We start from the raw sequence: 27338 nt of genomic DNA, 5'->3' as shown, positions 1-27338 counted from the left end.
GAAAGGTCTAAGTCTTTTACTTAAGCATCTCTATGGCTGAAATAAAATGTAACTTGACTTTTCATGTAATCTAGAATTGATACCATTTCCTGGAAAGAGAACTTCATCTTCTGCAACTCAGCCAGGCAGTGCTTGCTCTGAAACAAGTGCAACCATGAATGCTGTTCCAGATCCACCTGAGGTTTCTACACAAGGATGCTGTGGATTTTAGCCTTGACTCTGCAAATCCTGCTTAGTTTGGGATCCACAGAAGTCCCACTGCAGGCAGCACTCTGGCTGCCTGGAGATCCCTGTGGGTTTTGCACATACTCCTTTGCTTTGATGGTTATTTGTTTATTTATTTATTTTTCGGTTGTAGTGAATTGAAATACAGTGCTGTTTCCCATTCTCTCACAGTGACTTGTGGGAAAATTTTATCTGTCCTTTCCCAGCATATGTCAGAGGCAGAAGTAAGTCATTAATGGACTAGCAGAACTTGGCTGGCTCCAGCCCCTGCCTGCACTTCAGAGCAGCAAATTAGCTGCCGATGTCTGCAGCAGACAAGCTGCACTAGCAACAGGTTGTAATATAAGCCCCATAACTAACCCCAAACTTGCTACATGAGTTGCAAAAGTTTAGTTGTTTTCATAGGAAAAAGGAACAAGAAGAGTGTGAGTCAAATGGCTGCAGCATTACAAGGCATTTCTGTTTTTCTGCTGGTGACATCCTGTAATATCACTGATGCAAATCTGTCTCTGATTAGGGAAGAACATTAGCAAAGAGCCTAGAAATGCCCTCTGTAACACAAGAATCAGTGAAACAGTAGCATGTGGCATTCACAGAATGTTTCCAGCTGGGTAACACACATTGAAAGCACCGAGGAAACTTGGTTGTTCCACCTGTGAAAAGACGCTGCTTTTTGCTGAGGTGCATTATGGGTCCTAATAAATGCACTAAGGCCTATGAAATTATCAGATGCCCCTCTTACAAAATCATGCCACTTGGGTTTCCAAATACAAAAGTAAGTTTTGCAGCAAGGTTGTCATTACAGCTTTTGCCTTCTGTGTTTCTACTATCAAGAGAGACACATGAGGCTGAAAAGGGAGCCTGCTGGGAGTGCTTCAGTGGAGCGTGATCCCGATGTTGCTGGGAATGGACCAAGGTAACTGCCCTTGCTTGACAGTCTGATTTGTCAGCATCCAGAATACCTAATCCCTCTTTCCCTACATTTTTTAAAAATTAAAATAGTCAAGTGTGTGCCAAACTGCCTTTGAATCACTCTGAAGACTTAATTAAAATGTAAGGTGGCCAAGAGTCACATTTCCTGTACTTTTATTTGCCTTAGAGATCATAATTGTGTACACACCAGTGGGTGTCTATCTTGCTCTCAAGGGCAGTGACAAGTTGTTAGCCAAATGTGTGTCAAAAATAGTTGGCAGGAGTCTGAGTGAGAAATGCTACAACCTATGCGGAAAGAATGGAAAAGAGGAAAGTCTTTTACACCAGAAATATGAGATAAAATGCAGTAAACACAAGTCCTTTTCTCTTTTCTCTTCCCCTTTCTCTGTCTAGGTTTTATGTTTTAGTAAGGGATGAGTGAGCTGGGCTAAGTCTACAGAATGGGGCAACAATGCCAAATATGCAGGGCAGAATAAACCAGGGGAGCGTGTTTGTGGTCCACATGATATTAGAAAGACCAAGAGTGGCAAACCTGGGAAGGAGATGGGGAAGAAATGGAAAGGAGTACAGACTCTCTGGGACTCAGAATGATGAGTTTTTAGACCTAAAACTTATTTGTACAGTGGAGCAAACCAAACCTATGATCAAACCACCCTTCCTGCTTGAGAACAGGTATGGTTTAGATCCAGGTCCAGTTCTTGGGCTCTGGATAGGCCCACCCCATATAGCAAGAAGACTGAAAATGTTGGGTTTAATGCTGAACTCCTCCCTTGCTCTTACCCAGTGATAGGCCATATGTGGAACCCCGTGGTCAGCCCTCAGGTGTTTTGGAATGTGTCAACAGGGTAGGGTGCAAAGGACAGGGCAGTGCTGGAAGACAACAGCCATGCCACATGGTCTGCACACCCAGCCAGAGACTGCCAGGGGGAGTGAAAATCAAGAGGAGTACAGAAAAGGATTAACCTGCAGGATTAACCTACCCCTTACCACCTCCATCAGCTGTGGCACTGTGAACCCCCCATCATGCCAGGCACTGCACCATGGTGAGTCCTGAGACCTTCTGTCCCCTGTATCTATAGCCATTGTCATACTGATGTCTAAGCACTTTCCAGCCAAGCCACCTGCTCCTAATAAAAAAAAATGATGTGGTTTTCTGCATTTTGCTCTTCCTCAGCCTAAACCAGTCCAGAATATTCAGCTACAGGCTGCTAGGTGAGCCAGCAAATTAATCCCATTTGTTGGAGACACCCCACTTGGGAGTTGTCTTTTGGGGTCATAAATGCACACAGTGTTCCACTTGCTTGAAATCCAAGGCAAGAGGGAGACACTTTTGAAATTTGCTTGCTCAACCACCCTAAAAAGTGACATAAAACCTTCCTGCTAACACAGGAATTTTTTTGTCAGATTTGTATTTGTATGATGTCTGTCCCTGTGGTACTATGTGTAGATAAAGATAGAAGGTAGTCAAGTCAGGAATGAAAGGAGTGGAGGACAGCAGGAGCTCTCTCACCTACAGAATAAAGCCAAGTTCAGCCAAGTTCGTGCTTGAAGAGCAACTTCTCTTTTTTTTTTCTTTTGCAATCATTGCTCGCTTGACAGGCCCAGACAGAATTACATCACTTCCTAAAACCCATCAAAGAGAGTCCATCTCCTGAAGAAATGCAGCTCAGATGCACCTCAGCAGGAAGCAGGAAATGTAGATGTTTGGGTGCAGCAGGGAGCCTGCCGGAGCGCCCCTCGGGTGGGAGCACTGCCAGGGCAGCATGCGAAACCTCAACCTCCTCACCCTGCTCTCAGTCCTGGCGCTGGCTGGAGGATCTGTTGGGAATGGTGAGTAAGAAAGCACCTTTTGCCTGCCGAGGTGGGACTGCGTTTCATGCCTGCAGCAATGGAACTGAGTTGGAGGGCAACACCCTCCAAACTAAGCACTGGGAGAAGATCTGCGGGGACTTGCTCTGTGCTGCTTTTTGCTGTGTTCACCCTCTCTGTTTAAAGCTGCCTGTCTTCTTCAAAGGTTTAACTTTTTTAACTTAGATCTAACCCCAAACAGCAGCAACCTAATCCTACATTTCCTAAATTGCAGTTGTATAGGAAACCAGAGCTTTCAGGTTGATCCACTAGGCATTTTGCTTCTAGTTTTAGTAATTTGTTGAACTTTTTAGACCCTACACCCAATACTATCAGCATTTAGTAGCAAAGTTAAAGACAGAGCACCGCTTTCATTCAAAAGCTGACTCCCGATTTCCGCAGTCACAGTGCACTGGAACTGGTTTAACAAAAGAACAGCTGGTTCCGGAGACAAATATTTTGAATTCTCAGCGGCAGAACAAAGTGGCCAGCAGCATGGATTTAGGTCCTGACCTTCTGAAGGGAAGAACTCTGAGTTTAAAAGCCACTTGAGAAAAAATGCTGAGGTGCTGGGGTTGCAGAGGCGCTTGTTGGTTCCACTGCTGTTTTGGCAGCCAGCGAGTGCACATGACAGGCAGCTTTTTTAGTGAAACCTTGCCAGGTGGTGTTTGCAAACCTTTTGGTGTCAAACAAATCGCTGCCAAAATGCTCAGTATGGACTAGAGGTGTTTGCTGTGTCTGTGTTGCTGTAGCGAGCAGGACCTCTGCGGAAAACAGGGAGAGAGGGTGGTCACCCTCAGCCATCACTGGACTTCTCTTAAGGTTTTAAAGTGCATGGCTGGAATAGGTGGTTTGATGTGGGTACGTTTTCCCTGAAAACCAGTGCTATAAGCAGGGTGTAAAGCCAGGCTGACGGTTCCTCTTGTGCTGCTGAGCTACTTGTGCTTAGGAGTCACTTAGCTGTAAGAGTGACCTAAATGAGGTATAAAATGGTTTGGTCCTCATTGTGTTACTACAGCTCTGCTGCATTGCAGACACGTTAGGAAAATATGCAAGCTTTGAACACAACTCAGAATCGAAGTGCTCGGGGGAACAAAAATCTTGCCATGGAGCAAAACGGAGGTCTCAGGGAAACGGAGGAGCAAAATGCAGGCGATGCAGTGATCAGGCTTCTGCTTCCTTAGCTCCTGTGCAGAGTACTATTTCCTCAGCCCCTCCCCAGCGTGGAGGGATGCCTTAGTCCCTGGTCCCCTCAGCTCACGACTGGGCACTCCCCTGTCCTTCTTTGCAATGGGCATAAAGGCTGCCCAAAACAGCAGGCAGAGGTCAGGGGCCCCAACCCTCTCCTCACTGCCTTCAGAGGCTTCCTGCCAGTAGTTCTACCTTTAAATTCTGGCTATTTTTGAGTGGTTCCTCTTCAGGAGTGAGTCAGTCTTGCCAGAACCCTCCCCAAGCCCCGTCAGCCCTGACTTTCCGGAGCCAGCCTGCGGCAGCTGGGGAAGGGGAGGAGAGCACCCACTTTGCTCCCCATACAAAGGCATTTTTGCTTATGCTACCAGCTGGGGCGTACTCTGACTGCAAGGGTGGGAGGGGGAAGTTGTGAACCTGAGCCCTGGGGGCAAATTGAACTGGTGGGGGAAAGTTTATGTAGGGCTTACATACCCCAGAGGCACTGGTGGGTAGAGAGCCCCTACGCTGAAGGCAGCCTCCCACGGACATCCTTTGCTCTCACCCCTCCTTACTCACAGATTAACAGGGCAGGACTTTCAACAGAGCTTTTTTACCAGACACAGTCCTCACCTTTAAAGTGGTCTGCTGTCTAAATACCATCTACAAAATAGGCAAACAGAGTATGATTAAATCTTGCAGCATAGACACATTAAAGCCATTATAAATCCTGTTCCCATACCATGCCAGAGCCTTGTAAAACCCTAACCTTGCCATTTGGATTATGCTTTACGGATGGTTTTCTCCCAGCTATGCTACAATTACTCTAATCCAGCAGCTCTAAGAGCATTCCTGAGGTCTCAGCTCTGGGTGCTGGCCTTCTCCTGGCTCCATACTGAGGGAACATCGGGATTTGCACCAGTTCCCTTGCCCTGGCTTTAATGCAGCCAGAAAGCCCTACAGATGACAGTGGCCCTCACTACCGTAGATGATGGTGCTCGCTGTTCAGCCTTGCAACAGCCCTAAACACCTGCCTAAGTGTGTGTGCTGACCCTAGTAATAAGCATTAAGACCTTTACTATAGCTTATAGGAACAGGCTCTGACTCTATAGTCATTTTCCAGGGTAAGCCATTTCCCACTATGTTCAGTGAAAAGTGTGAGAAATTGCAACGTAAGCAGTCAGATATGGGGAACAAGAAAATGTGTGGGGGAGAGGAACAGTAAAACCTGTAAGAACATTGAGATGAAGAGCTGGAATGGTGCTTTATTTTGTTTGTGTCTCTTGTGCTTTTTTTTTTTGAGTTGTTATTCAAAGAAACACGGCTATCAAAGGTCCAGATGTTCATCAGCTTGCACCACGAGCACAGGCAGCAACTCTCCCTTTGTCAGAGAAGTGCCTTTTAGTTTAAATCCCTAAAAAGTGGAGGTCTCTAAGGCAGTGATAATTTTGACTGTTCCCTGCTACAGCAATGAACTTGAGAATGGGTTTGAATCCATACAAATAATGTTTCAATTTTCTAGAAAAGCAACAAGAAGTGAGGATTTGTTACATACTCTCTTTCCAAAGTGCAGCCTCCTAAAAAGCAGATGAAAAATCCTTTCCACTGAATACATCAATTCTTCCTACGAATTTATCCCCATTCCTCCCTTTTATCCATATACACACGTTCACTGTCTTTTATTCGAGTGCTTCTGGGGCATTTCAGAAAATCTCTCATTTACATCAGCAAGGTTGTATCCTAAATTTCAGTCAGTGACACCAGTCTGTTTTCCATCAAGAGATTTTATGATAGCTGGAAAGCCTCTGGAGCTTTTGAATCTTTAATTTCAGGGTCCCCTTGAGAGCAAGGAGCACTAAAAGATTTACATCACAGTGAGGTTGCATGGGTATCACAAAAGCAGCGCTGGAAGGCCATGAGACTAAGTAGAAGCAACAAAATGCATAAATTGGTCTGGGAAACTTTTAGTACTGGGGGTGAGAAATGTGACAAATTCATTTGACTCTAAGACATGAGGTCCCAGGAAGGATTTGCAACACCAGCAGTTAATGCAGCACTTCAGCTAGATGGAAATACAGTGAGGAAAAGCATTTTCCATCATCTATAAATAAGCTTAAACAGTTGTTTCCTCTTTCAGGTTATACCTAGATAACGCTTTCTAAGCACCTCGTTTTAATAGGATCTTGTCTACAGATTAGCCATCCTGAAATGCCTGTGCTCCCTCATCAGAAGAGCGTATGCACCCAACAGCTAGCCTGCAGGCTTTTGAGTATTCCTCTTGCAGCCAGACTGACAGGGGAGACCTGCCTCAACAGGCATCTGGGCAAGCCCTGGTCATGGCAAGGAACAGCCCTTCTTACAGCAACCTGAAATGTAGGGAGAGGAGCAGTGCAGGGATGAGCCAAGCAATATGGGAGAGGATCATACTGATCATGTGGAGAGGTATGACTATACCAACAGAAGAAATGTGTGTATAGAGCAGAGTCATGTAGGATGTGGTAACTTTATGCCACCTTTTCTTGTTCTGTCACCTTGTGGCCCTTCCTTTCACTGCATTTTTATAGCGTATGGGAAAGCTTGGAGAAACAAAAATTTTCCTTTCAGACTAGTAAGCCTGGCTATTCCACTGACACAGCTCTTGCTTTTTTTTCTACCCCATCCCTTTTTCTTCTCTAAGTGGTACTGTAGTGTAATTTGAAAACTCTCCTTGAGACCCCAGTGCTTGAGTCTGATGGTAGGGCAGCAGGGAGACCAACAGTTTTGCAGCAGAACTGAATTTGCTGACTGATGGCTATCTTCCTTTGCTATTTTCCTTTGCCTTACATCAAACTGAATTCAGAAACCTGTTTGCCTGCTTACTTCATCAGGAAGCTCATATCACCACTTCTGAGTGCTGCAGCACAAACCTCAGAGAAAGAAATGCTGCAACAATAGAAATGTTGTTTGTTTGATCGAGATGTGGTTTCTTGGACTCCAATCTGTAAAGCCACTCCGTATTTTCAACTCCCTCTGTCTCCCATGAAAAGCAAAGACTGTCAGCAATCCAAGCATATTTTTAAAATAGAAAATATTGAGTACCACCTTATACCATGGTATCTGTGTACAGGAACATAGCCTTTCCATAATTTGCAAGAAATGTTAATTGAACCTTTTCTGAGATGCTGCTAGTGCTTGCTCAGGCATTTTGGTTCCTTGAGGACTAGATCCTCTAATACCTCAGTGGTGGAAACCTGAGGACTTCTTAACTTCCAGCTCCAGCTTCTTAGCTTCCAGTCTCAGCTTGCCCACCTCCTCATCAGGATGGGACTCAGCTGTGTGCCAGCTCCTCTACCTTCTGTTCCTGAAAGCATGAAAAGGGGCAATATGGGCTGGGCTGAAGTTGTGGTGTGTTCCCATCCACTGCCCTTGACACAGGAAGAAGTCACCAGCATTCATGCCCCAGACAGTCCAGATGTGAAGCAGATGTGGTTGTTCTATGAGCACATGCTCCTTGGAAAAGATGTGCAGAGGGATGAGTATGGATGTTGGACTGTAGCCGATAGTATGAGGCTGAGCTCAGCAAGAGAATGGGCACAAGCTTTGTAAAGTCAAGGGGATATGTACATGGTCAGCTGTAACTTGCTCTTTGTTGCACTCCTTTGACCTTGGTTTTCCATCCTGATACGTTATGTTACGTTATGTTATGTTATGTTATGTTATGGTCAAATTCCCATTTACAGGGAGCTAGTAGATGTCTGCAAGATGAAATGGCAGCACAGCTGATAAGATAGTTCATGGTATGAGTTACCAGTGCAAAGCTGGCATGTTTGAATAACTTCTCACAAAATCTCCAATTTTAAGATGCGCCTCTGCCCTGCTCCAAACCTTGCAACACCCATCCTTCAATCACCCTACAAAACAGCCACTGGGGCCAGCTGCAACACAGCCCACTTGTTATTTTGAGTACTTCAAAATCAAACACTGAAAAACAGTGGGTACTTAGGGGCAGGCCACGTGGGTCTCATGTGGCCTGGGCAGCTGGCTGCGGCGAGCGCTACAGCTGCACCAGGAGGCCTGAGCCTGCCTCTCTCTGCCAGACTGGAGGTGCAAACCCTTCCGTGGTGCAAGCCACCAGGCCAGCCCTGGTGCAGGCTGTGCTTCCTTACTGTGTAAAAGTGCGATGTGTGGGTGGCCTGAGAGTGAGAGTAGCTACTGTGTGACGGGTATGGCACCCCTCGGGTCCAAGCTCTGGTTCTCAGAGGTGACAGCAGAGGGAGATATGTTGAGACAACAGGTAAAATGCAGGAAATAAGAGCAATGTCTTTGTGAGAACATTGTGCAATTGGCTGCCCTTCTGCTGAAAGATGTACTTAATTGACTCAGAGAAGAGATCTCTGTCAGAGGAAATGGTGTTCCCAGAGAGATGCTGTTTTGTCCCTGGAATTATGCAAAGTGAACAAAAGTATGTGGCATCAAGGTCACTCCCTGTGTTTTGCAATTTTCTTTGCCTAGAGACTAGAAAAGGCAATTCTATTTCACACAGAGACAAATGATTTGAAGTCTGCTTCATAGCTCAAAAACAGGAAAAGTACCAGAGATACTGGAAAAGTCTCTCTCAGAAACCAAGCCCAGCATACTCTGCAGCTGAAGGTTTAGCACTGCAGTTAATGAGGTGTGACTGTTTGCTTTGCTTTAAAGCCACACCATGCTTAAGACATTTGAAAAATCTGTTTTAACTCTGAGAGTAAATGAGAAGTATGGTGTGTTCTCCACACCCTTTCCCATTTGTGCTATTTTAAGAAACAAGCTTGTTCCTCTCAGTACATCAAATGTGGCAGGCGATGGGTTTCCAGGGAGATCTCTAAAGGTGTGGAATGAAGCAAGGTCATTGAAGAGGTTCAGTGAGACTGTGGTGGGCCATCATCTCTGCCAGTGGCATGGTCCATCATGTCACAGGTGGCACAGACATCTCCAGCGCTACATCACTGCTCTGCACAACAGCAATTCAAATGGAGGGGCTGCAGGCACCAGGAACTATAAACTACCTTGGGAAAGAAAAGTCAAGTGGTCAAACTAATGATGGAGAGGAACTCTCCCTCCCATCCTCTGGAATGGGATTAAGGATAGCTAGCAGATCACGGGAAGGGGTGGAGGAGCACACACATAAAAGGTCATTACCTGCAGGGGAGTCAGACAGTGTTTTGCTCTTGACTGAAACACTAAATACAGAAGAAAGTGACAGAGAGACTATTGATTCAAAGTGCTTTACCAGGGAAGAGCTATCATTTTCCTTGTCCTATCATGGTGCAGGAAGCTGGTGACCTTCACAGTGTTAAATACTATATTCAAGCATTAGGTGTTATTTATTTAGTATTAAAATTCTTTCCTAGTTTTTAGGAAAGGATGAAACAATCAGATGCCTGTGTGATATGTGCAGCATAAAAATCTAGATAAAACACTGCTGTCACACATAAATAATTTTATTCATATGAAATTGGGTTTCCTGGAATACAGTCTCATTAAATACTCATCTCTTTGAGCAAATCTGATGGGAGACGAGATGCTGCAGAATGGATTAAGCATGAGATAGCGCTCTAGTCCCAGTTTTCCTCTCACACTTTGCATCCCTTGGAAGGACAGCATCTCTGTCCTTCTGATTTCTCATTTGTGAAATGGAGATGATAACTGCTCATCTCTCAGGGCCATTATGAAGATTAATGTGTTTACAAAAGCATTTAAAATGCTAAGTGCTTTTGGTTCCAGTCCTGTGAGATTGTAAATGCCAGCACTGAGGTGCTGAAAACCTTAAGCTCTTGCTAACTCTAGTGGAAACTATGGCTGCCCAGCACTTTACAAGAATGAGGAGAAACATGTAATTGCAAAAGTCATGAAATCCCATCCTGCTTTATTTCATAAAATGAGACCTGTACTGTGCCAGTGTTGTATCTGAAAGGGCAGATAACACAACCCCCCATCATTTAATATCATGCTAAGAAAATTATTGAAGGCTTTGCATTAGGAAGCACGCTGTTCTAATTTATCTATGGAATTTTAGGCATCAGTATAGAATGCAGTATCAGCCCAGAATTTGCCGTGCTTGTTTGAAGCTTTAAACTCTGTGACAGTCAGTAGACTCTTAATTAGCCTCACAAAAAGCACTTGTTTTACTAGTACTAATATACCGAATTTTAACCACTTTTCTTGCAAAATGCATGATAAATGAAACCAAAACCAAAATCAAGGTTCAAAACCCCCAATCTTAGCATTTATGAGGAATAACCAGCACTGATGCTTTACCATATACTCCTTCAGCCAGCCTGTAGGATCAGACAGAGCAACAGTTAATTGCAGCTGGATCCAGTAAGGTCCCTGTGTTACCACCACCTCTTCTAGTCCTTGCATAAGTGGAAGTCTGCAGCTTCTGCATCCTTCAGACTTCCTCTCACCAGTTCTGTTTTTCACAGTGAGACAAACTTAACAGATTTGAGAAAGGCATAGAAACAGGGAGATGCATGAACCAAAGGAATCGGTGAAGGAGGGATAATGGTCTTCCAGAAAGGAGTACCCAGCTCCTTGGGTAAGGGGAAGAATGTATGTGCCGAGACTGAGAAGCAAAACAGGCTAGAATGGTTTACGAAGAAGCAAAATAATTTTACATGTGAGCAAGGCCGGATGTCAACCTGCAGGAAAAGAAGTCTGTTTGTGCAGGGCAGCTGTGTGCACACAGACCACACATGCTGGTGTGTCCCTGTAAAAGCCAGCTGAGGAGCGTGGTCACAATTGGTAAGATTTTGTGACAAACTTGCAATCTAATTTTACATCTGATGCCCAAAATTTAAAATCTGTGTGTATGGGGCATCTGCTGATTTTTTTAAGACATCAAATGCAAAGTAAATACTAAAGCTGTACACTGTGACCCACTGATAATGCTCATGAAATCCATAAAATGTTAAGTTGTCCTCCTGTGTTTGACAGGCCTTGAAAATGATGGATCAGGAGATGGATCGCTGACGTTATCCACTGTTACAGTAACATCTCCGCCTGCTGTGGGTTCTCCGACTGTGGAACACCATGAGGCAGTCGCGACAAGCACTTCTGAAAGCAGCTTTGAAACAGAAAGTACTCCAAGTAGTGAACTGAATGATGTGAATCATGAGAACAGCCTAGAAGCAGCAGAACAGTCTATCTTGATATATGTTGTTCCTGCCGTGCTGTTGGTCCTGCTGATTTTATTGATCACATTTTTTTTAATGCATCATAAAAGGAAAAAGTCTAAGCAAGGTAAATTTGTCTTCTTGTGCATCAAAAAGATATTTTTAGGATGTAGTCAACATTAACAAAATGTTATTTGGAGGCCTGTGATGCCACATGTAGGATGTCCTTCTCTGATTGTAGTTGCACATTTGACAGATAGGAGAAGGATTCTCCCTGGCAGCAGTACCTGGGCACACACCTCTCCTTGGGCAGGAGCTAGTTCTGCTTCTTGGCACCTCCTGCTCATGCTGTGCAGCCATGGGAGCCATGGCACTGAGCCCTGACTCCTGGCAATGCTGAGAACACTTAGGGGTGTAATTGTCTGGCTGCAAATACTTATTCTCTCTTTATGCTCAATAACTTCCTGCAAGGTGAAATTAATTCTTCTGTTGCCTGTACTGCCCACAAGGTAAAGCTGCTTGGAGCTTCAATAAAACAAGAACAAGGAAAACAATTTTAAGGAACACTTCTAAGGGATCCCAATCCCATAGAATAGTGGCTGCTATGAAGACATTACATAAAATGAGCTAGGAATTCTGTGGTCAGACTGCCTGAGTGCTGTGGTAGGGTGAGCAGAGCTTCAGGAAGGTGCCTTGATCTCTTAGCGAAGAAAGTGGTAACTCAGAGTGTCAAGCCACAGGTGACAAACTGAGGTGTCATATTAAAACCACACAGCTGGTGAGTGAAGTCCTGAAATGGCCATGTCAGTGTCTCTACAGAGTCAGAGTGCAGCCCTAAGCTCCTCCACCTGCAGACAGCGCAACACATTCAACACAGGTTTTTTAAGTCAATTTTTCAGGGTGTTTTTAGGCAATAGAGCCTTATTACTGGATCACCCTCTAATAAACTGAATTCACAGCCAGGCACTTAGTTGTCTGTGTATTTCTGGATGGCCTGAAATGCAGGTACACTCTTCAGAGGGATAGGAAGTGTGATGCCTTTCAGGAACAAAATCCTGGGATCTCTTGCCCTATGCCTACTGCTTGGAGCTGGGATTTTGAGCATCTTCAAGGCTGGGGCAGATGGTTCTGTAGTTTTGGTGTGGCACTGCACTCAGGGAGTGCAGGAGTGCTGGAACAACTAGGAGGTATCAGCACACCCCTTGGCAACAATAAATTAAAAATAAACTGATTGAAGACAGGCTTTTCAGTCACTTGATTCCTGGAGTGGAAGGTATTTATCTCAATTATGTCCGTTACACCATTTTTTCCCCCTTCTTTACTTTGTCTTGGGGTCATAAGTAGTTTTGGATCCCTTTTGACATCTGGCTAGTTCAGCTTCATTTGCCTAACAGATTTAATCTGCCATGCAAGTGCATCCACAGCTTCTTCTCTCCATGAGTGGCTCCCAAAGTCTCCAGACAGAGCTGAATTGCCTGTGTATAGTCTGTAGAAAAATGTACTGACACATCCTGTAAATAATTTTTTTCCAGAAGTGGTTCCTTTTCAGGATACCATTTCCCTCATGGCATCTGTTTTGCTCAGGGGACTGTGCATCTGCCCTGTCCCACCCACAGCAACACTGACACTCAGCTTCCTCCTAGCATGGTTGAACTAATAATGAGCTGCTTTTAGTGTGTTCAGAATTAAAAATAATGGGTTCCTCTGAAAACTACAAACAGGATGAGATGTCTTGTCTTTCATCTACAATTTATTTTTCATGCCTTTTGAAAATGCAACCTGTTTTATGTGACTCTGTTCGAGGCTTACTTACAGTCTGGACCTTGTATGTACGAGGGGTATATATCATGCAGAGCTATGAACACCAACATTCTTCTTTTCCAGATGAACTGGGAAGCGAAAATGTGAAAAGGTAAATTTTATGCATATCACTCCTTTTTTTTTAATTGTTTTATTTTATTCTAACAAGACATTATGACTTTTGGCTCCTTCACCACCTGTTTTAATTGAACCATACACTAAACACCATTACCTTTTGCCAATCGCACCAGCTACCTCTGTAGGTGACTAAAGCGTGACTTCAGTGCCTGGCTGAAGGTGCAAGACTAGAGCAGGAGGAGTTGAGGCGACTGAATTGAGCACTGCCCACAGGCACCCACAGCCTGCTGCGCCTGCTCTAGGCACCTCCTGCTCCATCAGTCACCAGACACACAAGGTGCCTCAGGAGCAAAAAGGATCAGTTCCCAGGCTCATCACAGGCTTTTACTATTCAGAGTAAGCTCTGTGTCTTGCTCTCCTGTTTTTCAAGTTTGTCTTCTCACTCAGAGGTAAGGCAGAAAGGCTTTCCTGGCTGCCATGGGAGCTATGCTTTAGATGCTGGGAAACCAAGCCAAAAGCTATGTGCCTCTTTCAGAATGGTAATTTTTGTTGTTACCTCTTATTGAGTTCCATCTTGTTAATCAGTGCTGGAAGGTCATAAATTGGCTCTTGGAGGGAAAAAAGTTTTTTTTGCTAAAAACATTTTTTCTGTTGTGTGAAGATAAGCAAAAGGAAGCTAAGTGGAGGCATTTAAATAAATGCAGTTATTCTACTCATAACCTTTCCTTTTGAAATCACTGCAAATGTCAGTTATGGCTATGGTGAAACTTTAGGACTTCTGCTTTTATCACTGGAGCAATGGAGCTTTTGCCATCTGTCCCAGCAGGGCAGAGACAAACTCTTATATTTTAGTGTCTATTTACAGCAGGGACATTTTTCAAGGAGCTGAAGTGACCCTGTGCTGTGGCACACCCCAGACTGCACTCTCTGAATTGCCCTGTGTGCTGTGTCTCAGCCAGCTCTGCCTCTGCCCAGGAGAGGCATCTCAGCGTCGCTCCTTTGCATCTGTTTGCAGCCATTTAGTTGACACCCACTGGGCAGACATCTCCTCAGATTGCTAGGCTAGGATGGCTTTAGAGTTAATGCATGTGTCTGGAAAAGTCATAAAAAATTACTACATTGTAAGTTGTTCAAATTAAGCATTTTGTGTAATGCTTCCCCCCCCCCCCCCCCTCCTCTTGTTTCAAGTCCTATTTTTGAAGAAGACACGCCCTCTGTTATGGAGATAGAAATGGAAGAGCTTGATAAATGGATGAACAGCATGAACAAAAATGGTACACGGTAACCCCTCTACTCCATCCTTCCTCTCTTGCTAGCTGATATAGATCCCATGTGGAAAAAATTAATGTAAGGCACTTTGTATGCATGTCACTGCCTTTCCTACAGCGTTTTTAGTTGTGCTCTTGACTCCCTCCTACTAAAATAACTATACAAATGTCAGGGGTAGAATTTTTCAGAGGAGTATTTTGGTTTGTGTGGGAGTTTATTTTTAACATGTGATGGAATCTCATAAATGTTTTCAGTTTGCAGTAGACATTTCTATTAAACACACATATAGCTGAGAGTGGTATTTATATTTTTAAATACACATTTTTAATGCTGAATACTAGTTTCTCTAAAGCATCTAGTCCTTCCAGTTGTCAGAATTTCTACAGTTTTGTTCTCCACATTGTGGTATTGTAGGAGAAACATGCATTTGCTTGTAGTTCAGACCACTATTTACTTAAAAATACTGCCAGGAACCTGTGAATTTGTCCTTCCCCTCTCTTGCAAGTCTATCAGCCCATGGAGCAATTAGAACCTGCAGTAACTACCAGCAGCAGCATCTTCAGCTTCCTTCTCAGTTACTTCTAAGTATCTTGCATTTTTCACCCCGTTTTCCTCCCAGCTGAAATCTCCTGGTCATAATCTCTAAGGAACCTGCATTCTCCTTCAAGGCTCTCCTCAAATAATGCAGGTTTGTGGTAAGGCATGAATGAACTGAGGCTTGAGTTTGAACTGAGAACAGCTTTTCACCAACTAGGAAATGCTGAAACACTGATATTTTTTTCATTCCTGGTCCCTTGCCATATATCCAAATGGTTCATTTGCCTGACCTACTAGGGATGCTTTGTTTTTCAGGACATAAAACTCCTTGGAGCATTTCTTCACGTTAGCACAGTGTTCCACATGACGGAGTTTTGACCTTTGCGGTCTGTAAGCTCTGCTGGAAAACATGTGCTAAGTGGCAGTAGTGAAAGAGGCGTTAGTGTACTACATGGGAAAATAGTGTTGGAAAATATTTGTTAAAATATTGTAGAGAAAAGGGAGCAAATATTTTACATACTTTTGTGTGTGTGTGTTGTTTTGTAAACCCAAGCCCCAAATTCCCAGCTGAACTATAAGGCACAGGTGCAACTCTAAGCACTGGAAGGTCAACAAACAACCCTCCCCATGGTAGTTTGTACAAAACAGTCCTCAAAAGTAGTTCATTTGTATAGGTGTACATAAATAACTGAAATATACATAATAAAGAAACTCTAACACTTATCAAAGGGAAGGAGGATTGAAAACCTCTAACATTTATGCAATGGAGACCATGCAAATAAAATGATGCAGAAGCACATCTGCAGATCTATATTTTAGAGAGACTGCATAATAGAAGTTGATGCATTTTTTAAATACATGTAGAAGAACTGCCAATACTAACTATGGTCTTGTTTCCCACCCTTTTTCAGCTGACTGTGAATGTTTGCCTACTGTAAGAGAAGAAGAAAAAGAATCAATTGCCAACCCAAGGTACTTTAATTCATTATATTATTTGAAGAAATACAGTCAATGTCACTCTAAAAAAGAATGTAATTTTTGTATGTAATTATAGAATGATTCTTTGATCTATATAAATTTTAAAGATTTTATATATAGGGACTTTGACTTCAACTTAAACAAAAGGCTTGACACTCTTATTTCTGAAAAGGTCTCTGCCTGTAAATTGCACTGCTAAATAATCTTGCAGTTGTAAACTGGTGCAAGACAGACAACCAGATGGCACAGAGGGAATTTCACTTGCTGATCAGACTTTAATCACAGCTTCCCAAGGTGTTAATACAAGCATTCAGCACAGCTTCCTTGGCACTCTTCACCAGCACAGGCACCCAAGTTCCCCTCTGCCACCTGGAGCCTATAGGTCCCTGAGAACCACTGCCAGATTTTTTGGCTGGAGCTGTGACCTGACAGACAGGGACTTGTCTGATCCCAGGGAAACCCAAAAGGCCTTCTCTGGTGCAGCACTCCCCCAGAGCTTGCACTAGCTCATAGTACAAGCAGAGATCCCAGGGAGATGCAAAACCGCAATCCTGACAGCTTGTAAAGTTAAAATCTTTCTGGCTGATTTCCTCAGGATTTTGGCCAGAACTCCTAAGCTCCTCTCAAACTCTCATTTTCCCTAATTAAAAATTCTGGTTCCAGCTGGAAACAAGAGGCTGTACATTGCTCTTGCCTGCACCCTTGTGTTGCAGCTGCATTTTAGTGAGTGGGCACAGCAGCTCCTCTGTGCTAGGTTATGATAACAAACGAGTAAACTGTCCTGTGTGCCAAGAAAATCCCGGTGCAGTGGAAGCCGTGATGTAATCAGTAAAGGCCAGGAGCAGGGAGGGGTGGCAGGAAGAGGACCAGGTCTTCTGCTTCCCATGGCACCAGATAATTCAGCTGAACTTGCCCCTCTGGTAGAACTATACCTCACACTGTAGACAGTCATAATATCCTAGTCCTCTTTCCTAAGTTTCCTTGCTCAGGAATGAAATAGCAGGGATGCTCAATCACCACTGCTGGAGAGTTTGCAACTCAGTTGCCCCAAAGCTGCAGTTTCAGGGCAGCTTTTAGGTGGGGCTTGTTCACTGCAGCCATTTGTGTATGAAAGGTCTCTGCCTACACCTATTGCAAGAGAAATCGTTGTTGTTGTTGTGTTGTGGGGGTTTTGTTTTAGTTTAGTTTTGTTAAAAAAACAAACAAACAACTTAGATCCTGGGTTCCAGATGCAAGCAAGCACATTAATTTTACCCTGAGCAGCTGGAAAAGATCCTGGATTTGCTAGCCATCTGTGTCTTCCCTTCCTGTCTCTAAATGATAACTCAGAGGGGGAAAATTGCTAAGGAGAGGCAGCTGCACAATGGTTCTGTAAAAGCAGATTTGCTGAGCATACCCCTGACTGTAGCAGGGAGTGTAGGACAAAGCATGCTCGAGCCATATGTTAACACCAGAAAAAGGCAGTCATACTGTGAAAGGCTTTTCAGGTGCACCATGCTTAGCATTGTCTACTTTCCAAAACTTAAACAACTCATTTTCAAAAAAAAGAAATCATCATGACATACCAACTTCCGCTGACATATTGAATACCATCCTTGGTAAAGTGCTTTTGTACTGGATTTGCATTAACACCATCAGAACGAGGGGATTTTTCTCCTGGCTGTCAAAAAGCATCTTTAGGCCATTCCTCACCTCCAGCTTTCCACCTGTAATACAGAGTTATTGTCGCTTCAGAACACAACAGGCACAGAACACAAGGCTTATGCCTTAATGCAAAAAACAACCCTGTTCAGACGAATATGCTTCAGTCAGAGCTGTGGCACGCACATCATTTAAGTACATTTTCTTGTGACAGGTACCTTAGAATCAGACCATGGAGAAATTGTAGAAAGGTAAAAAAAAAAAGCACATAAAAATAGGAGATTTATGTCTAAAACATTCAGAGTTGCTCAGACAAAGGATATGAGTTGAATACAAAGTGTGAGATTATTTGATTAAATTTCAGATTCTGAAATACTGCTTTGTTTGGGAAAAATTCTCAAATTATAGTAATTTCTCTTTTAGATTTTATTGATGATATTTCAGTATAGGGAAACATCTCAAGGCCTCACTGAACAGAGATGGCTTAGTGTTGTTTCCTTACTTCATAAAGATCCTGGGGGAAAAGTCATCAAGACCCAAATGTTTTGAACTATGAATTATTTTGATATAATTTTGAAAATATCTGAGGCTAAACATTTCAGTAATGACATTTTGACATTTTCAGAATGAAAGTTGTTCCAAAACTACTTTTCAGAGTAAGTGACTTTTTAATATAAAATTCTTTAAAAGTTTAAGCAACAGAACCCTGTGGTAGTAAAATATTTCTAAGTTGAGTGTTTCCTTAACTCAAAGCTATTTCTGCTAATTTCCTTTCACATGGAATTTCAAAATATGCTTTCTTTCAATGAGAAAAGGTATCTGAAAGGGTGGGATTTCTGGGTAAACAACAACAAAAAATTGATACCTATTTATTTCTGCAATTGAGCCTTAGCAGACCAGTATCTGCTGGTTTCCCTGATCAAACACTTAGCTGAATAAATAATGTTGGAAATAGAACTACATACAGATAAATAGATGTTTTCAGCAGCTCTTTTGAGCAAGAAAAGGGAAAGACTGTGAAGTAAAATGAAACAAAGCTATTATTAGGGCAAAATTCATACTCATGAGCATCAAGGCAGCACAGGAGGCAGGTGACTTAAAAAAAACATGTGAAATATTATGAGTGGTCTCTTTAGATTCAAAACTCTGCTCTTAATGCTGACTGAAATCCAATCAGCTGATAAAAGGTGTCACATTTTTAATGTTGGCATGAACCAAACATTATTAAGAAAGAGCTAGGGAGCAAGCTAGCTGGGCAGAAACCCAGGGAACAAAGAGAAAATGCACCTGTTATGAGGTCAGATATAATACAAAAAATTCCCTCTGTAGAAAGGTACCCTCACCTGTGGGAAGAGGCCTGGGAGCAGGAGAAAGGCTGTGCTGGGCAGCCTCTAACCATCAGAGAAATCAGAGCAGCCCTTACTGCCAGCATCCAACACTGCAGATGGGTTCATCTGTTGCATGGCTGACAGATTTGTTTTCTGGTAACACCTTCTCATGGACTCCGGAGATACTTTTGCACGTTATTTCCTGCTGAGAAAACTAACCTTAACAGCATGACACTGGTGTGTCTTCTTCTTTTCCATGTGTACACAGTGATGGTGAATCATGAGGACAGAACAGCAAACGGGCTAAAAGGAAGCAGCACACAAGCTAATCATCTCCCAGATATTGGAAGAACTGGATTTAAATATAATTAACCTCAAAAGGCCAGACAAGAAAGTGCTTTTGTTGTGTCCTGCTATATGTGGTCTTCCAAAAGAAAACATCACCAAGGGGAAGGAAAAAAAGAAAAAAGAAAAGCACTGTAGCAAGATTAGAGACTGATTTAAATTCTTTCCGCAATGACATTCACCAAAAATGAAGAGAAACCTCCTTCTTTTCCCCCCTAAAAGTTCTCAAAACAGTTTGCGATTCTGTCTAGTTCTGCAGCTGTGTATTGTGCAGCACTTAAAACCACTTCTGTTCCAAGTTGGGTGGGTTTCTTTGTTTTGTTTTTTGTGGGTGTTTGTGTCAGTGTCCATAATTCTGGACTGTCCTGGTTTGGTGGATGTGAAGCTCATACCTGTGCAATGTTTATTTTTCAATGTGGTTTTTCTGAATGGTGCACTGATTAGCACAGAGCTGCTGCTGGGGAGGTACCAGGCTAGGACTGACAGACCAGCTCTGAGGACAGAGCAGCTGAGGAGCCTCTCAGAAGAATAACCAGCAGAAACTGCAGCCCAGTGAGGGCATGGACTCAGTAGTGTGCTTTTTGGTTTCCAAATTAAAAGCATTGGAGAAGTGAAAAGTGTTATTTTGAGATTGCCTTTCAGTTCATTTTCTTCACAGATGAGCACCCTGGGCTAGCTCTCACCATATGACTCCCTACCCAGAGCTGTTCTCTAACCATCTACTGCAGCAATATTCAGCTTGAAAACATTTCTTTTTTAAAAAAATAAGTGAGGTTGAAAAACTGAACGCTTCAGTACTCACACCAAACACAGGTTTAGATATGTATATGTTGTGTGTAACTACTTGGTCAAGGTTTTCAGATGCAGTACATTTTCTGCTGCTTCTGTTGTTGAATATTGAGCTTGCAATATCTGAAAAACATGGACTTCTGACTGTGCCTGGTCACCTTTGAAAAAAATCAGACTCCTGAGACACCTCAAGATGGGAATATAAATGTTGTAACTGTGTCCATTGATTTTAAATAGCACATCTCTTAAGGACATCGTTTAAATATGTAACACACATAAAAGTCTGATCCATGTCTGTTCAAAGCTTCTCTTGCCTTATTTAAAAAGGCAAATTCACATCCTACCGTGTCTTATACCCTATCCTATCCTATCCTGCCTATCCTCATCTTCTGTTTAAATATAGAGTGCCTTCCCACTGAATACATGTTTGATATGACCGGTTTGGGTTTGACTGCAAATAACTCACTAATAAGTTACCATGCATATCTTGGTTCAAGAGAGAAAACAAACACCCCAAGCCTCTGGGATGATATTTAAGTGTCACTAACTGCTGACAAATAAAGAGGATGGTTCAGCTTTGTGAATAATTAAGGACGTGCCACAATGTAGAAAGAAAAAATGTTTGCAGCTAACAACATCCTTCCGTTACTGAATATGACTTGATCAGTAATTTCCTCAAAGAATAAAACTTCTTCATTGCTCCAAAACTATTGCAAATATTGGATTAAATGGATTATAATAGTAGATAGATTTTCCCTCCTTAGAGCATTTTAAGTGTGAAAAAGGTGTTTGTCTTGAGTTGAGCTGGCAAAATGCCAACTGCCCAACACAGAGAGAAAGGGTTCCCCCCTCCAACCAAGGGAAAAGAAGGGGGAGGAAAAAAACCCCAACCTGAAACCTGAAATAGCAACCTTCTTATAGTATACAAAAGAAAGACAATTAAAACCAGAATATGATATAATACATATATATACAAATGTGAGAAAAAGAAAACCAGACTAACAACAATAACTACCGAGTCACCCAACCAAATAATACAGATTCCAACCACCCAAACCCCACAAAACTTCTCAAAAACTCCTCCAGAGAAACCTCCCAGAAAGAGAGGAGAAAATTAACAAGAAAATGTTCACCTCCCTAGATAATACAGTGCAGAGGGCAGCAAGGCCTAATCTCGGCAGGGCGGGGCAGTGCACCCTCACTGACCTGAGGCAAAACTCAAAGGAGACAGAAGCTCCTCCTCTCTCTCTCTTTATTCCTCTTGACACTTCAGATGATATGAAATACTTCTTTGGTTGCTTAAGACAGGTGATGCTTGTCCCTTCTGATCTATGTCACATCCTTTGGGCCTGCTAAATTTAGGCCTAACTGAGGCCTAAAGCCAAAACTACCACAGTGTTTTAATTCTTCGTTTTTTCACACCCTTTTGCTTTTAAAACATTTCCACTATTTTCTGACAGTAAACATGTTCTGTAGAATATTGAGTTTAAGTAGTGCAGTCACAAGGAGAAAAAAATGTAGAAGATTGAAATTTAGAAAATTTTAAAAAGTGTAAATAGATATTTTCTGGTAGCAGGTTTGTTAGCAACTTCTTTCCAACAGACAAAGACGTTACACTCAGACTTCCTACAGTTTCCAAAGCAGTAGCCTGAACATGCCCAAACCAGGGAATGTTTTCTTTAATGGTACAAGAGGTGTATTTTGAGAGCATTACCAGCTGTGAGGTTGAAGGGCAGTCAGTGGGGCCCAGCCGATTGCAAAGCCAGGTGTCCAGTTGGGACTTCACCCTGCCTTGCTCCAGCCCCCACAGCTCCATCTCCAACAGCCACCGCCTTCTCCCCGAAGACAGCTCACACACAGCTGGGACATAAAGTATAGAAGTCAAGTCCTTGCCTTTTGTATTTTGGTTTTTTGGCTTTTAAAATTAACCGTCCTGCAAAGGTGACACTGTCTGGCATAACTCAGTTCTGACAAGATGATGATCCCCCACCCCGTCCCAGCCACACATCAATGACAGTACAATGTACTCACTCACTCTGCTGTGGCATTTGAAAAGAGCCTGTGTTTTACCTGTTGGTGTTTTGGATCAATGTTAACTCTAGGTGGTCCTTCTACCAGAGGAAATGCTGCCCAGTTCCAAGTCAGTTTCTCAGAGGTTTAGTTTCATTTATGTATTTTATTTTTTAAATTTACCCCGAGTGAATGTATGCTCTGTAAACTCATGCCAATAAGCATTAATTCTTATTCTAGTGCTCATGATTAATCAATCTGTATATCAAGTTTTAAAATTAACTTTGTCCAGAACTTATGTCTCAGTTAGAGTTTTATGATTATCCAGGGTATGTCATTCATCCTCTCTAAAATCTGGCATGCTAGAGAATTTATTTTCTTCTTCAGGTACTTTTTAGGCATTTAAAATACAAAATAATACTTTGGACAGTTCCTTGGCCAAGTAGTTTGCATTTATGTTTAGTTATGGATAGTTCTAATAGATTCCCTCAATATTAGACAAATACAATTTTTAGTATTTCTGTTTTCCCTAAATATTTTTACGTCATTGTGACTCTTCCCCTAGGCTTAAACAACAGAGGGGATGGTTCATTCCTCTGCTACTGAGCCCAGCTCTGCACTGCCCCATTTCATCCCTCTGCTCTCTTTCTTTGATCGTCATTTTCACAATGACTTCTGCATTTGCCGTGGCCATCCCCCAGCACCCACTCACTGTGGCTGCAGCCAAACCTTTCCATGGACACTGAGTTCATGGGCTCAGCTTCAGCCTGGGCACTGCCTTGGCCCCTCTCCTCCCTCATCCCACCCAGAATTTCCCTTTTCTGTTTGCCCGTGTGCCCCTTGCACTCCTGTTTGTTTTACACTTGTCAGCAGTTCCTGGTCATTTTCTTTTGCACAGTTTTCTCTCAGTATTTTAATCTTGTAGGTGGATTGAATTACAGGGGACTTAGATCATTTCACTCCTACCTTGGTACAGCCAAAATGTTCTAATATTCCAGTTCACGAGTATTAACTTGACACCTTTTGTTGATGCACCTTAATTTTCCCTCAGTAATGCACACAGTCAGATCCTCTAACCCACAAAACAAAAAAGAGGACAACCAGACAGCAAATAAGATACCAGCAGGTTTTAAAATTATTTTATTATCACTATGAACTACACAATATTTATGCCTCTGCTGTAATATCCTGATCTGAGCCAACCCGTCTCACCCCCCTCTTGCAACATCTACCAGCAACTGATAACTCAAGTTATCATCCCTCAGCAGAAATTGAGAAAAACCATGCAAACACAAAGCCTCTTCCACTGTGCATTGTTCTAAAATGTTTAGCCAATGTGATGATCCCTAAGGAACTGTTATTTTTCTACCATTTTCTTTAATTATTTCAGTAGTTATCCAGCACTTCCAGACAATTTAACATCTATTTTACACTGTGAGGCCTTTTTGTCCTGCAGAAGGCAGAAAAGCTACAGATTGAAAGCAGGATTCTTTTGAGAAATCCATGGATAATAAGAAGGGTAATTATGCAACATCTCTCCTACATATGCTAAAAATCAGTATCTTAAAATAGAAATAACTCCTCCATAACATCACAATCATAAGGTTATTGACATTGCCAGCAGTTTATTAATTCCATATGAATACTGCACTTGTAAAGAACATAACCCTAATATTAACCTCAGCAAAAAGGATCATTCTTTTTAGTTTCTGTGTAGTCATAAGCTATAGATTCATAAGTGACTCTTACTCTGAGATTAAAAGAATAATTTTTTTTGTAATGCTAAATCCATTGGAGGGCTATAAAGTCAACTTTTGATGTGAAATTGCTGTATATTCAACTGTTTTATCAATTATTTTGTAATGTAAATGTTAGAAAGTCTCAATATTACTTAATTGTATATAAGAGTTTGATATTTTAGAACTTGTTCTAATAAAAAGAGGTTTTAGTGTCTACAGGTTCTCTTTTTCTCATAACCCTGCCAATCCACTCAATGGGTGTTAATTACTTGATGTCAAGATTACTCAGGCCTTAGAAGATATACAGAGCTGTATGTGGTACATAGATCTCTTACTCTCATCAGCTCTACAAAATTCAGGCAAAAAAAAAGCCTAAAGGCTAATGCACAAGTCTTGTCAAATTGCAGAAGTGCTTTGAAATTCATTTTACCTTAGCAAAGGAGAAAAAAAAAGTAGCTACTTTATATGTCATTATATTTTGTTGGAATAATTCAGATTGTCTATATCAATAGACAAATTCTGATTCCCATTGAACTGATTAATTCCTCCATGATTTGTCTTTGAGTGACTGTTGCCATCTTTCCTTAATGATCAATCATTTCTCAGGTTATTTCAGCTAAACACTAAAATGGGAGTCTCCAAATTGATAGAGCTGCTAAAATAATTTTCAGTGGATTTAAGGGAAAAGGAAGAAAAAAATCCCAGAAAATGAAAAAATGAGATGTATTTCCAGATAGAGATTTAGAAAATATTAATAAAGCAGAGCATTTCTTTCATCCATTTTTGCAACAGTTTCCTTAGAGTGGAGTGTAATGGCCTGGGGGTATGCAGAAAGCTTAAGTCAGTTTTTATTCTATTTAATACTTTTAATCTTCAAACAAACTCAATTTGAGAGCATCATAGCAATGACCAGGCAGAAATTAGTTACCTCTCTCTCTCCCCCGCAAAAACTGCATCAGCAAGACATTATTCTAAGGTACAGACTTGAAAATCCACAATTTGGCACAAAACTTGTCTAGTTCTCCAGGGAGATGCAAAAGAGGGTTTGACTGCAGAGCCCAAGGAGGTGTTTTGACACCTTGGGCAGTACAGCAGAGTTACTCCCCTATCCCCAGGCACTTGCTCTTGCCCCTCTCTGCCCCTGTTACCATCATGCTGCCCCACAGACATGGGTCTCCTCAAATGTGCACTAAAAGAAGGCTGGGACGGGTTGTGGGGAACTGGTTTGGTGAGGGGAGACAGGATGAGGGGTGAGCAAAGGACACATCCTGCTCCAACATTATTAGCAGCATACATGGAAATGCATCCTGAGCACTTAGTCCTTGCTTAGGATTTAAAAATGGCTTAAGTCATACTTTCTGTGAATGTCACTGACAAAAAAATAGTAGCAGCATGGTCTGAGATGACAGCAAAGGGCAGCACTGATTACAGACTCCCTTGCCCTTCCAATGAGGTTGCTTCATCTCTAGTTTTGTAGCGGATCAGTTTTCTGCTCTGATTTTGGGAGGGATCCCACAAGCTGAGGATTGGGAGTGCTGCTGTGTCACTGCACAACCTCCAAGCACACAGGCCAACACTGCAGAAGGGTGCACAGAGGGAATAGACAGACTGAGCACCCCCTCCACAGTGCAAAACACAGCCCTGGGGCAGTTGGTTTGTGCAGTCGTGGAAGTGGCCATAAACATGGGGTGTTTGATGTGTGTGTTAGTGCTGTTGCTGCCATCAGCTCTGTAAGAAGTCATCTTTGCCTGCTAGAAAAGGCTAAAAGCATACCTGAAATATAACCCTGAAGGAAGAAAGGCTATGAAGACAGTGTGTCTGTGGGAGCAGCCTGCACCTTGTTCCCATAGCCAGGCCCCCAGCAGCAGCAATGTACTGGTACAGAGAGCCAGTCACAGACACACTCACAAGTTGGGGACTATTTAAGTGCATTATTACAACTCAATGTGCAGTCTCCCACACATTTTATTTGTATATTAAATTACTTCTTTTTTATTGCCAGATTTTCAATGGTTATTTTTATACCAGCAATGTCTAACTGTAGTTTGAGGATTGTCAGATCAGTTCTGGGAACAGGAGAAATAAAAGTTGCTAAATTCATCACCTGAAAAACACAGGAAGCCATTTAATACACATGAAGAAGATTTTGGCATAGAGATGAGGTTTCTTTCTTTCCTTATTTTTAAAAATATTAGATGTGCTACAACCTTCAAAGAGAAGAGCAATAAAATTTTATCTAGCTCTTATTCAGCTAATTTTGATTTTTAAAAAGATATCTCACCAGAAGTATCAGGACATCTTTTGGCTAGCTGTGCTTTCATGAGAAGGATGACTTTTCTCAAAACCCAAACATTTCTAAATATAGATCTTTCAGTGGCTTTCAACTTCAACAAAATTTTTACAGTAACTGAAAAGGGACTTCTCAACATATTTTGGAAGAAAAGTTTGAAAAAGAAGTATTTTTTCTATGTAGAACACTAATATGAAGTTGAGAAGTGGACAAAAAAATGTATTAATTCAATTAAATTCACCTCATTCTCAATAAACTCAATTTTCATTTATTCTTACTTCATTTCAAAGGAGAGGTTAATGCCTGAGACTTATTATTTTAAAAACAGAGGAGAGGAAAACTACAACTACAGAAATACACGAGAGGGTATTGCTGCCTAAAGTACTAGAACAGAAAACTAAACCCAAGCCTGCATTAGAATTTACATATTTAATTTTGGGAAGAGAAACCCAAGGCAGATTTCTTCACCACTGCCACCACCACAAAGGCAGCATTATCTCAGTTTTTATTTTCTTCACAAGCTGAAGAGATTATACATTTGTATACTGTGCACACATAGGGAGTAGAAGTTGAAGATTTACTTTATCATCTCTGATGTTTACTAGATTTTAGAGGTTTCATGAATATACTTGGGATTTGCTGAGTTGTACTCAGACTTCTGTTCTATTTTATAACCTGAAACAGGGAGAAAATGGCATATGCTCTGCTGATATCATTGGGATTTGTATGACAAATCACCAAAACTAGCAGGTTTCCCTGACAGAAGAAGCATTTTGTTAATTCTTTAATCAAGTAATTCTAGCAGATTCACCCCCACTTTTTTTACATGAACATAGTTTAATTTCAATAGAAACATTTTTTTTCTTTTGCAACAGGTCCAAATAATACCTGGGAAAAAAACTTTACAGGCCCTCAACCTCCGTAGCAAATGCGTTCAGGGAGTAGAAGTAATTGCAGCAATAATTTACCTGCCTCAGACCTCTGAGGTTACCATTTGCCACAAATCAGCTGTAACTTGTATTATTCAGTTCTATGTGGTCAGACTGTAGCTGTCAAAAGAAAGCATACAGCCTTTCCGGATTAAAGTTAGTGCACGTTTGTACTGCTTTACATTCCTTACTTGCGGAATGCAGCAAGCAGTACTGGCTGCAGAGAAGAGTCCAGCAAGCTATTATAAACAGAGGAACGATGCAGAGGGTGAAATAATATTATCAAAAAACCCTTGTCC

The 27338-nt window shown here is 42.0% G+C and overlaps 1 protein-coding gene across 1 annotated transcript; it reads left to right on the top strand.

Annotated features, from left to right (window-relative positions):
- The first annotated feature begins 2796 nt into the window (after window positions 1–2796).
- Window positions 2797–24034, top strand: TMEM154 (transmembrane protein 154). Its single transcript, XM_071556102.1, has 6 exons — window positions 2797–2988; window positions 11128–11433; window positions 13191–13218; window positions 14373–14458; window positions 15902–15962; window positions 19206–24034. Exons 1-6 carry the CDS (start codon window positions 2859–2861, stop codon window positions 19219–19221), a joined length of 627 nt encoding a protein of 208 aa, XP_071412203.1. The 5' UTR covers window positions 2797–2858; the 3' UTR covers window positions 19222–24034.
- The last annotated feature ends 3304 nt before the right edge of the window (window positions 24035–27338 follow it).

This window comes from Pithys albifrons, chromosome 5, assembly GCF_047495875.1.
Source record: "Pithys albifrons albifrons isolate INPA30051 chromosome 5, PitAlb_v1, whole genome shotgun sequence".
Taxonomy (NCBI): domain Eukaryota; kingdom Metazoa; phylum Chordata; class Aves; order Passeriformes; family Thamnophilidae; genus Pithys; species Pithys albifrons.
Note: the sequence above shows the minus strand (reverse complement) of the source record. Positions and strands in the feature narration are given on the sequence as shown.